This window comes from Magnolia sinica, chromosome 9, assembly GCF_029962835.1.
Source record: "Magnolia sinica isolate HGM2019 chromosome 9, MsV1, whole genome shotgun sequence".
In the NCBI taxonomy this organism is placed as follows: Eukaryota; Viridiplantae; Streptophyta; class Magnoliopsida; order Magnoliales; family Magnoliaceae; genus Magnolia; species Magnolia sinica.
This window is the reverse complement of record NC_080581.1, coordinates 84,120,076-84,132,561: the sequence shown is the minus strand read 5'-3', so window position 1 is coordinate 84,132,561 and position 12,486 is coordinate 84,120,076. Positions and strand designations below refer to the sequence as shown.

General features: G+C 43.0%; 3 protein-coding genes across 3 annotated transcripts in view; 2 read left to right on the top strand and 1 right to left on the bottom strand.

Moving 5' to 3' along the window:
* Positions 1–12,486, bottom strand: part of LOC131255905 (disease resistance protein RPM1-like) — a 119,558-nt gene that overhangs the window by 54,423 nt on the left and 52,649 nt on the right. The gene's annotated exons all lie outside the window — the stretch shown is intronic.
* Positions 550–1,035, top strand: LOC131255277 (disease resistance protein RPM1-like). The gene has a single exon (XM_058255971.1). It carries the CDS (start codon positions 550–552, stop codon positions 1,033–1,035), a length of 486 nt encoding a protein of 161 aa, XP_058111954.1.
* On the top strand, positions 7,754–11,136 carry LOC131255276 (disease resistance protein RPM1-like). The gene is made up of 2 exons (XM_058255970.1): positions 7,754–8,409; positions 10,338–11,136. Exons 1-2 carry the CDS (start codon positions 7,754–7,756, stop codon positions 11,134–11,136), a joined length of 1,455 nt encoding a protein of 484 aa, XP_058111953.1.

Here is a 12,486-nt window from a genome sequence, read left to right as displayed (position 1 = left end):
GTGGAGGATGTTGTTGACGAATTCATGCTTGGCCTAGCACAAGAGCAGAATGGCTCCCATGGATTCGTTGATTTTCTTCATAGACCCGTCAAGCAGTTGAAGGCACGCCATCAGATTGCATCGTTGCTACGAGATATCAAAACCAGAATCCGTAAGATTACGGAGAGAAAAGATGCTTATACTCTCAATAACAAGGAGCAAATTTCAAGCTCCAACAACATGACTGATCAATGGTATGATCCTCGACTCGATGCTCTTTTCATTGAGGAAGCTGATCTTGTGGGCATCAACCTTCCAAGGAGCAAATTGATTGGATGGCTAGTCAATGGAGATTCGAGACTCTCAACGATTTCAGTGGTTGTGATGGGTGGCCTTGGCAAGACTACTCTAGTAAAGAAAGTCTATGATAACCAACAGGTGAAGAAATGTTTTGAAGCATATGCTTGGATCATTGTCTCCCAATCGTTCAAAGCTGAGGAACTGCTTCGAAGCATTATAAAATAATTCTTCGAGGAGAAGAAAGATCCATCTCCCTAAGGATTAGACGCGATGAAACAGGTCGAGCTCATCCAAGTTCTAAGGAGCTACTTGCAGAACAAAAGGTATGTACTTGTTCTTGATGATGTATGGAGCACACATGTATGGAATTTCATAAGAAATGCATTGCCTGCTAGCAATTATAATAGTAGGGTAATGATCACCACACGCAAAGATGATGTCGCATCATCTTCTTGCGTTGGACTCTCCGATCACATCTACAATCTTCAACCTCTGCCTCCAAGAGAGGCTTGGTCTCCGTTTTGCAAGAAGGCATTCCATTCGAACTACGAGAATTGTTGCCCTCCTGGATTGAAGAGGCTTTTTCAAAGCTTTGTAGATAAATGCCGAGGATTACCACTTGCGATTGTCACATTGGGTAGTCTTCTGTCCATCAAGGACAAGACGTATGTTGAGTGGGAGATGATTCACCGAAGCCTTGGATCGGAGTTTGAAAGCGAAGACAATCTTAGAAGCCTTGGTCCCCGTTTTCAATGACTTGCCTTACTACCTGAAATCATGCTTCTTGTATTTGAGCATTTTCCCTGAAGACTATGCCATTAAGCGTATGAAACTAATTCGACTATGGATAGCTGAAGGTTTTATAGAAAGAAATGAAGGCAGGTCAATGGAAGAGGTTGCTGAAGGTTACCTCAATGCACTCATCGCTAGAAATCTCGTTCAAGTAGCAGAAAGGAAATCATATGGGAAATTGATCACTTGTCGCATCCATGATCTCGTGCGGGAGATCATTATTTCAAATCCAGGGAAGAGCATTTCTTTGCATCTTCTGTTGAGCAGAACAAGATACTTTTGTAATAGAATCCGGCGTCTGTCTATTTACAACAACGGTGAGAAATTTCCAAAATTAGATAGTTTCTGCCATCTTCGCTCTTTGTTCATTTTGGGGTGGATGGACTATCTATTGCTTCTGCAATCACATGTTTTTCCCGCTTAAAGTTGTTTAAGGTGGTGGATCTTGAAAATGTTTCCATGGATAGCTTTCCTGATGCTTTGACTAGTCTGTTCTGCTTAAGATATTTGAGCTTGGAGAATACAAAGACAAAGAAGCTTCCTAACTCATTGGTGACACAGGGATGAACGTGATGAGGATAACTACTCCAAATCCACGGAGCTTCTCTGGACTCCTCATAGAGACTTCTCGAATCCACGAGGAAAGAAAGCAAAAAATAGAAATAAATTCTGAGAAATTCGAAATTGATTAATTGATGAATAAAAACGAGTTCACAACCCTTTAAATAGGGGTACCAAGCAATGAGAAAGAAATTAGAATCAAACTACAACTCAAACTCCTAGAATCTGCGACTTACTATAAATAGTAAACTTACTATTTATAGACGGTCGTGATGTCTACTAGTGAGCAAGGTTTTCGGCCAAAAATAGTAAGTGTCCTATTTGGCTTCACCAAACCGCTCTCTTAATTATTATAAGCTCTTTTCACGTTGGGCGCAACTCCTAAAGCCCGACAGATGAAGAGTTATAATCAAACTAAAACTTACTATTTATAGTAAAAACGAAATTAAAACAGGGAAACGACCGTCGATCCAGGGGTTTTTCACAATTTCGGGCTGCGCAACCTGGCGTAGTGGGGTTGGTTGGCTTCAGTAGCTCGTTCTACCCCAAAATCATATATTTTACGTCGGATAACTCATTCCGGATTGCAAGATACGCCCGATTTAAGGTTCGATGGTCTGGATCACTTCTGTCGTCGACCGAGCCTTTTCTAGTCCATCTTGGCCATGTAACTGTCCGCGACCCGCTCTACATCAGTCTCCTCCACTTCAAAAGAACTTGTCCTCAAGTTCTCGTCATGCTTTGGTTCTTGATACTTGGTCAGGTCCGCGACATTGAAAGTCTGTGAGATTGCCATGTCATTTGGAAGATCAACAACATAAGCGTTGTCATTGATCTTTCGGATGATTGGTAGTAGTCCAATCTTCTTATTTTTCAACTTGTTGTACGTCCTGGTCGGAAATCTCTCTTTGCGCAGATGGACTATAACGCGGTCGCCCACCTCGAACACTTTTTGTTGCCGATGCTTGTCCGCTTGTTCCTTGTACTTCTCGTTCGAGGTATGTAGCTTGGTCTACACTTCTGCATAGATGTCCATGATCTTGTCTGCCATATGTTCTGCTGCAATGCTCGTGCCTGGGTGCTTGGGCAGAGGGACCAAGTCAAGTGTGTGGCGAGGCACTCGTCCGTAAATAATTTGGAACGGTGATCTTCCTGTCGAGCGGTTCACCATGTTGTTGAATGCAAACTCTGTTTGAGAAAAGGCCAAATCCCACTGCTTCAATTTTTCTCCTAAAATACAGTGAAGGAGGTTTCCTAACGTGCGATTCACAACTTCGGTCTACCCATCAGTCTGTGGATGGTAAGCACTACTGAATTGAAGTCGTGTATCGAATCGATTCCATAAAGTCCGCCAAAAGTGGCTAATGAACTTCATGTCACAATCGGAAGTAATGGTCTTCGGGACCCCGTGTAGCCGTACGACCTCCCTGAAAAATAAATTCGCCACGTGTGTTGTATCGAGGGTCTTCTTGCATGGGATAAAGTTCGTCATCTTGGAGAAACGATCTACCACCACGAACACCGAATCCATGCCGTGTTGTGTTCGTGGGAGACTAAGTACGAAGTCCATTGATAAATCCTCCCAAAGACCGTTAGGCACAGGTAACGAGGTGTAAAGGCCCGTATTCTGAAATTGCCCCTTAGAGGTCTGACAAACATGGCAACGTTGTACAACTTTTCTCACATCGCGTACTAATTGCGGCCAGTAATACCGCTCTTCCATAAGAGCTCGCGTCTTATCTCGCCCCAAATGTCCACTAAGGCCACCTCCATGTAGCTCCTGAATAATCTGCTCCCTCAGAGAACTTTGGGGGATGCACAATCAATTCCCTTTGAAGAAAAAATCGTCCTATATATGAAGGTCACTAGGGTGACCTTCTTGGCACTCCATCCAAGAATCTTTGAAGTCCTCATCCTCGGCATACAACTCCTTGAGACAGTCGAAGTCGACCACCTCGTTGCTCATCGTAACAAGTAGTGATGCACGACGGCTAAGTGTATCAGCTACCTTGTTCTGCTGCCCTGACTTGTGCTTCAGAATGAATGTGAATTCCTGTAAAAATGCAACCCATCTAGCATGCACACGATTCACGTTAGTCTGACTATTAATAAACTTTAATGCCTGATGGTCAGTGTACAAAACAAACTCTCTTTGAATCAGATAATGCCGCCAATGTCGCAGTGCCTGAACAACTGCGTACAACTCAAGCTCATAAGTCGACTACTTCTTTCAGGCTTCACTGAGCTTCTTGCTGTAGAAGGCTACCGGCCTGCCTTCCTGTGATAATACTCCTCCAATTCTGACGTACAAAGCGTCACACTCAACCTCAAACAATTCGTCAAAATCAGGAAGCACCAAAACTGGTGTTATAGACAAACGATGCTTGATCTCATGAAAGCTCTTGTCAGCTTTATCGGTCCACTGGAACGGTCCTTTTTTCATGCAATCTGTTATAGGCGCGACTATGGTGCTAAAAGCTCGCACAAATCGACGATAGAAAGTCGTCAACCCAAGAAAACTCCTCACCTCATGAATATTTGTCAGGATCGGCCATTCCCTAATAGCTCGTACCTTTTCATCATCCACACGAATGCCTGTGGACGTTACAATAAATCCTAGAAACAATAAGCTGTCAGTTAAAAAACTACACTTTTTCAAGTTGAGGTACAACTTGTTAATTTGTAGGACCTGCAGCACCTGCCTGAGATGTTTCCTGTGCTCCGCCTCATCCTGGCTATATATCAATATGTCATCAAAATATACTATCACAAATCGGCCAGTGAACGGATTTAGAACTTAATTCATCAAACGCATAAAAGTACTTGGTGCGTTCGATAGGCCGAAGGGCATGACCAGCCACTCATACAATCCTTCCTTAGTCTTGAATGTCGTTTTCCACTCATCACTGGGTCGAATACGAATCTGATGGTACCCACTCCTTAGATTTAGTTTAGAAAACACATTAGCCCCATCTAACATATCGAGCATGTCGTCCAACCGTGGTATTGGAAACCGATATTTGATGGTAATTTTTTTGATTGCCTGACTGTCGACACACACACGCCAGCTTCCATCTTTTTTTGGCATTAATAATACTGGTACGGCACATGGGCTCATGCTCTCTCTCAAGAGCTCCTTACAGATCAATTCCTCCACTTACCCCTGAAGTATCTCACACTCCTTCGGACTCATCCGATAATGAGGGCGGTTAGGGAGGCTAGCCCCAGGGACGAGGTCTATGTAATGTTGAATGTCCCTCATGGGGGGCAATCCATCAGGTAAATCCTCAGGCCAGACTTCTTTGAATTCGTTTAGCAACAGTCTTAAACTTGGAGGGATGTTTGAGGGTTCCTCTTCCTCGCCCTTCACCACTACAGCGTACACCTCGTCGGTTTCCTTGGATTCCTCCATAAAATTTCGAATGGTCAAAAGGGAACTCTCCTCTACTTTAGAGGCTTCAGGGTGGTTCTCTGGTGCCATAGGGGCAAGGATTATTTTTCTACTATCCTTGACGAATACGTAAACATTATCTTTTCCCTCATGGGTCGCATCACGGTCCGACTACCAGGGTCGACCGAGTAACATATGACAAGCTTCCATATCGACCATGTTACAAAGTATTTGATCCTTATAATTTTTGCCAATTGAAAACCAGATAGTGCATTGTTCAGTTACCTTGGTCTCATTCACCTTTTTTATCCAGCCGATTGAGTATGGGGAAGGATGTTTCATTGTTGGTAGCTGTAACTTGTCCACCATCACTCTTGAGACGATATTCTCACTACTACCACTGTCTATGATCACATCACATACCTTTCCGTTGATGGTGTACCAAGTACGAAATATATTGTGTCGTTGTGGATGTAATTCCTTTCGTGGGGCATATAGTAATCGCCTCACAGCTAGAAATTCACCACGATCCTCGCCCGTCATTTCATCGTCACCTGTTATTTCTTCAGTGATTTGTTCATGTTCATCAAAGCGATGGTCTTCTTCTACGGTCTCATCTTCAGTGCCCCCTTCGTTTATAGTCAAGTGTGCTGCGGGACATTGAGGACAAGTGTTTGATAAGTGGCCTGGTTGGCCACAACGGTAATAATTGTTCAACCTTGGCCGAGCATAAAGATTTGGAATCCTACTCGGACACGCTGTTGTGGGTGCTACACGTTGAGGTCTGGATGAGCCGCTCCCCGTATCACGGTTTGCGGTTGTAGGAAGTTGAGGTACTGGGTCTTTTCCTCGTGGCAGCACTGGATCCTGCGTAGGACCCGTCATGAGGGGTCGAGTTGAAGGATATAGACGAACCGGAGCTCTTCCAAGTTGTGTTTTTGCCCTACCCGCAAATTGAACTGCTTCATCCACAGTCCCGACTGGGTACATCTGAACTCAGTCCTGAATTGTCGATCGCAACCCACCTATAAATCGTGTCACCTTCTGTGACTCAGATTCTGACAGATCGTTTCGTGTAGCCAGCCGTTGGAATTCTTCAGTGTAATCTATGACTATTCGATTTTCTTGTCTGTAATTTTGATATTGCTGGAATAATATATGCTCATAATCACTGGGGAGAAATCGATATCGAAGAAGACGTCTCATCCGCGGCCATGATGAGATGGGCGCCTTGTTCTGGCGGGCTCGTGAGAGTTGTAATTGTTCCCACCATGCAGAAGCACCAGATTTTAATTTAAACGCTACCAATTTTACCCTTTTGTGATTTGGCACGTCCATGTAATCAAAATATCTCTCTACTTCGGCTAGCCAATCGAGAAAATCTTCTATACGTAATAAACCGTTAAAACTAGGAAGTTCAGCCTTACCTCGATAGTCTCTTTCAGCACGATCTAGATGATTACCTCCATGGATTGTTCATCGAGCAAAACCCTCATTAAGATCCTCGTCGCTAGAACTTAAATCATCTGGTGTAGCCATACGGTTTGTCACTGGTAGTGCTCTACGAAAATCGGGGTTGCGTCGTACAACAACCATGGGTGGTAGAGCCACCATGGGTGGGGGAGCAACCAAAGGTGGTGGAGCACCGCCTAAGGCTCGGGGCGGGAGTAGCGCATCCGCAAGACGGTTGAGAGTTGCCTGCAGCCCTTGCATGGTCAACTGACTCTCCCGGTGGAAAGCTTCCATTCTTTCCGAAAGATAACGAATCCTTGGATCACCGTACACAAAATTTTGATTCATACATTCATTGTTTGTCATCGGCCCGAGGAGAATCCTCGCTTTGATACCAATTGACGCAGGGATGAACGTGATAAGGATAACTACTCCGAATCTACAGAGCTTCTCTGGACTCCTCACAGAGACTTCTCGAATCCACGAGGAAAGAAAGCAGAAAATAGAAATAAATTCTAACAAATTCAAAATTGATTAATTGATGAATAAAAACGAGCTCATAACCCTTTAAATAGGGGTACCAAGAAATAGGAAAGAAATTAGAATCAAACTATAACTCAAACTCCTAGAATCCGCGACTTACTATAAATAGTAAACTTACTATTTATAGACGGTCGTGATGTCTACTAGTGCGCAAGGTTTTCGGCCAAAAATAGTAAGTGTCCTATTTGGCTTCACCAAACCGTTCTCCTAATTATTCTAAGCTATTTTCACGTTGGGCGCAACTCCTAAAGCCCGACGGATGAAGAGTTATAATCAAACTAAAACTTACTATTTATAGTAAAAACGAAATTAAAATAGGAAAACGACCGTCAATCCAGGGGTTTTTTCACAATTTCGGGCTGCATAACCCAGTATAGCTGGGTTGGTTGGCTTCAGTAGCTCGTTCTACCCCAAAATCATATATTTTACGTCAGATAACTCATTCCGGATTGCAAGATATGCCCGATTTAAGGTTTGATGGTCTGGATCACTTCTGTCGTCGACCGGGCCTTTTCTGATCCATCTTGGCCATGGAACTGTCCGCGACCCGCTCTACATCAATTGGGGAAGCTAAAAAACTTAGAAACATTGAATCCTAAGGGCACCTTTGTATGTGAATTGCCAATTGAGAATCTCAAGCTCCAAAACCTTTGCCACCTTCTGATTTATCGGTATGCTAGAAAGGGGGTCTACTTGCCATTTAATGTTGTGGATGGAATTAAGGTTCCTACTGGAATGGGGAGTATGAGATCACCACAGAAGTTGGCATACATAGAGGCGGAGAACAGCGTGGTTAGAGTGTTGGGGAATCTCATCGAACTGAGGAAGTTGGGCGTTATCAAATTAAGAACAGATGATGGGAATGATTTGTGCAGTTCCGTCGAGAAAATGAACCACCTTCAAGCCTTTTCCGCGAGATCGATGGATGCAGAGGAGCTTCTTGACTTGCAGTCTCTATCATATCCTCCACCTACTCTTCAAAGGTTGTGCTTGAGAGGGCGTTTGCTCAAGTTACCTCAATGGATTGCCTCACTTGATAATCTAGTCTCTGTTTGTTTGAGGTGGTCTAGATTGAGAGATGACCCTCTCAAAGGCCTTCAATCACTGCCGAATTTGGTGGAACTCTTTCTCGAGCGAGCCTACGACGGAGAAGAGTTATGTTGCGAGGCAGGAGGATATCCAAGATTCAAGGATTTAAGCCTTCTTGATTTGAAGGAATTGAAGAAGGTGAGAATAGAGAATGGAGCAATGTATTGCCTTGAAAAGCTAAGGATTAGACGTTGTGAAGAGTTAGGAGAGGTTGCTTTGGGGCTTGAAAATCTCACTAACCTCAAAATGCTCTATTTGGTGGATTTTCCATTTGCTTTTCTGAGGGGGCTAACAAAGGATGGGTTTAATGAATTAGTCAATTCCATTCAGCACATTCCACTCATAAGATACATAGATACTAAAAAAAGGAGTTATACGGACTTTTCATGACTCTGAGAGCACCTTCGGTTGATAATTTTGTTCTCTCTGTTTTTTTTTTTTTTTTGAAAAGCATTTTTATAGTTGTATAAAGGATGGTCCCTCTTCGGGAAGAGGACCCAGCTGGTCTGGATGGTGGCTGAGGCATATGTAGGTCAGGAGGTCATTTGTGGCTGAAAATTAAGGGCTGTTGCAACTGAATCAGCGGCATGTATTAACACAGATGGACTGCCTCTTCGCCAGTTTTTTTTTTTTTTTTTTCTTTTGCTGTTTGTACTGTATAATAGTTTATACCATAGACGAGGCCTGTTGTTTTTCGTGTAGTTTGTCCGAATGAGATTTATACCTTTCCTAATTTACAAAGTTACGACTGATGTGCTCTCATCCGTGGCCATGATGAGATGGGCGCCTTGTTCTGGCGGGCTTGTGAGAGTTATAATTACTCCCACCATGCAGAAGCAATAGATTTTAATTTAAACGCTACCAATTTTACCCTTTTATGATCTGTCACGTCTATGTAATCAAAATATCTCTCTACGTCGGCTAGCCAATCGAGAAAATCTTCTATACGTAATAAATCGTTAAAACTAGGAAGTTCAGCCTTACCTCGATAGTCTCTTTCAGCACGATCTAGATGATCACCTCCATGGATTGGTCGTCGAGCAAAACCCTCATTAAGGTCCTCGTCACTAGAACTTGAATCATCTGGTGTAGCCCTGTGATTTGCCACTGGTAGTGCTCTATGAAAATTGGGGTTGCGTCGTACAGCAAGCATGGGTGGTAGAGCCACCATGGGTGGGGGAGCAACCAAAGGTGGTGGAGCACCGCTTAAGGCTCGGGATGGGGGTAGCACATCTGCAAGATGGTCGAGAGTTGCCTGCAGCCCTTGCATGGTCAACTGACTCTCCCGGTGGAAAGCTTCCATCTTTCCGAAAGATAACGAATCCTTGGATCACCGTACACAAAATTTTGATTCATACATTCATTGTTTGTCATCAGCCCGAGGAGAATCCTCGCTTTGATACCAATTGACGCAGGGATGAACGTGATAAGGATAACTACTCCGAATCTACAGAGCTTCTCTGGACTCCTCACAGAGACTTCTCGAATCCACGAGGAAAGAAAGCAAAAAATAGAAATAAATTCTAAGAAATTCAAAATTGATTAATTGATGAATAAAAACGAGCTCATAACCCTTTAAATAGGGGTACCAAGAAATAGGAAAGAAATTAGAATCAAACTATAACTCAAACTCCTAGAATCCGCGACTTACTATAAATAGTAAACTTACTATTTATAGACGGTCGTGATGTCTACTAGTGCGCAAGGTTTTCGGCCAAAAATAGTAAGTGTCCTATTTGGCTTCACCAAACCGTTCTCCTAATTATTCTAAGCTCTTTTCACGTTGGGCGCAACTCCTAAAGCCCGACGGATGAAGAGTTATAATCAAACCAAAACTTACTATTTATAGTAAAAATGAAATTAAAACAGGGAAACGACCGTCGATCCAGGGGTTTTTCGCAATTCCGGGCTGCGTAACCCGGCGTAGCGGGGTTGGTTAGCTTCAGTAGCTCGTTCTACCCCAAAATCATATATTTTACGTCAGATAACTCATTCCGGATTGCAAGATACGCCCGATTTAAGGTTCGATGGTCTGGATCACTTCTGTCGTCGACCGGGCCTTTTCTGATCCATCTTGGCCATGGAACTGTCCGCGACCCACTCTACATCAATTGGGGAAGCTAAAAAACTTAGAAACATTGAATCCTAAGGGCACCTTTGTATGTGAATTGCCAATTGAGAATCTCAAACTCCAAAACCTTTGCCACCTTCTGATTTATCGGTATGCTAGAAAGGGGGTCTACTTGCCATTTAATGTTGTGGATGGAATTAAGGTTCCTACTGGAATGGGGAGTATGAGATCACCACAGAAGTTGGCATACATAGAGGCGGAGAACAGCGTGGTTAGAGTGTTGGGGAATCTCATCGAACTGAGGAAGTTGGGCGTTATCAAATTAAGAACAGATGATGGGAATGATTTGTGCAGTTCCGTCGAGAAAATGAACCACCTTCAAGCCTTTTCGGCGAGATCGATGGATGCAGAGGAGCTTCTTGACTTGCAGTCTCTATCATATCCTCCACCTACTCTTCAAAGGTTGTGCTTGAGAGGGCGTTTGCTCAAGTTACCTCAATGGATTGCCTCACTTGATAATCTAGTCTCTGTTTGTTTGAGGTGGTCTAGATTGAGAGATGACCCTCTCAAAGGCCTTCAATCACTGCCGAATTTGGTGGAACTCTTTCTCGAGCGAGCCTACGACGGAGAAGAGTTATGTTGCGAGGCAGGAGGATATCCAAGATTCAAGGATTTAAGCCTTCTTGATTTGAAGGAATTGAAGAAGGTGAGAATAGAGAATGGAGCAATGTATTGCCTTGAAAAGCTAAGGATTAGACGTTGTGAAGAGTTAGGAGAGGTTGCTTTGGGGCTTGAAAATCTCACTAACCTCAAAATGCTCTATTTGGTGGATTTTCCATTTGCTTTTCTGAGGGGGCTAACAAAGGATGGGTTTAATGAATTAGTCAATTCCATTCAGCACATTCCACTCATAAGATACATAGATACTAAAAAAAGGAGTTACACGGACTTTTCATGACTCTGAGAGCACCTTCGGTTGATAATTTTGTTCTCTCTGTTTTTTTTTTTTTTTTGAAAAGCATTTTTATAGTTGTATAAAGGATGGTCCCTCTTCGGGAAGAGGACCCAGCTGGTCTGGATGATGGCTGAGGCATATGTAGGTCAGGAGGTCATTTGTGGCTGAAAATTAAGGGCTGTTGCAACTGAATCAGCGGCATGTATTAACACAGATGGACTGCCTCTTCGCCAGTTTTTTTTTTTTTTTTTTTCTTTTGCTGTTTGTACTGTATAATAGTTTATACCATAGACGAGGCCTGTTGTTTTTCGTGTGGTTTGTCCGAATGAGATTTATACCTTTCCTAATTTACAAAGTTACGACTGATGTGCTCCTACTTTTCTAAAAAGCAAAGTCCCACTTACAAGCGGTGTGAAGCTGCTTAATATATAACGCTGTAGAGTAAGCTTATTTCATAACAACTATGTATCAAGGCTCTTTTTTGGTATACCTTATCGTGAAAGTCAGATGACGTGAAAGCCAGTCAAATGCAGCCATTATGTGCGTGTGGGGGTGTGTGTGCGTGTGTAAAAAAATTAATAATAAAAAAATAAAAAAATGCAGCCATTATGTGAGCCGCAATGTGAATTTGGAGGCTTGTGGGTGATAGACAGCCAAGTGCAGCAATCATGTGTGCCGCCATGTGAATTTAGAGGCTTGTGGGTAAAGGACAAGCTACCTTAATGATAGGTGTATCCTTTCTACCATTCTTTATCTTAGCCCAGATGAACGGTATATTAGACTATCTTTGATCTCATGTCCTAACCCTGTTGACTGCATTTGATGGACGAAGTGGGAGTCACATACGCAGCACCATAGCACCATGAAGCTGGTGTGTCGTACCCATTGCGTGCAACAGATCTGGTAAGGTCACTGGTCTGTTGTGGTGTGTAAAGGTCACCAAGTACTTTGGCCCCATCATGATCCATATATTATATCCACACCGTCCATCCATTTTATGAGATTATTTTACATCATGGGCCAAAAAAAGGAGGCAGTTCTAATTCTGAAGTCGACCACACCACAAAATGCATTAAGTATTGAATGACTACTATTGAAAACTTCTTTGTATCCACATAATCTTTGGATCAGGATGATATTTGTGTTTTGATGAACAGGTATCATTGTACAACATTGATGGATGGTGTGGATATAAAACATAAATCATGGTGGGCCCACAAAACTTGGTAACATTCACACATCACCTGGGTCCCGCTTCTGCATGAGGCAGATCGAATACTAAGTAGACAACATCACAAGTAACCGTAGCTATTAAATGACTACATTTGAAAAACTTCTTATGTGCTGTAGAAA

Excerpts from the sequence above, each read along its gene's own strand:
- LOC131255276 (XM_058255970.1), top strand. The coding sequence starts at position 7,754 with ATGGGGAGTATGAGATCACCACAGAAGTTGGCATACATAGAGGCGGAG. Across the intron at positions 8,410-10,337 it reads AGGGGGCTAACAAAGGATGG|AAAGGGGGTCTACTTGCCAT; the intron begins GTTTAATGAATT and ends TCGGTATGCTAG.
- LOC131255277 (XM_058255971.1), top strand. The coding sequence starts at position 550 with ATGAAACAGGTCGAGCTCATCCAAGTTCTAAGGAGCTACTTGCAGAAC.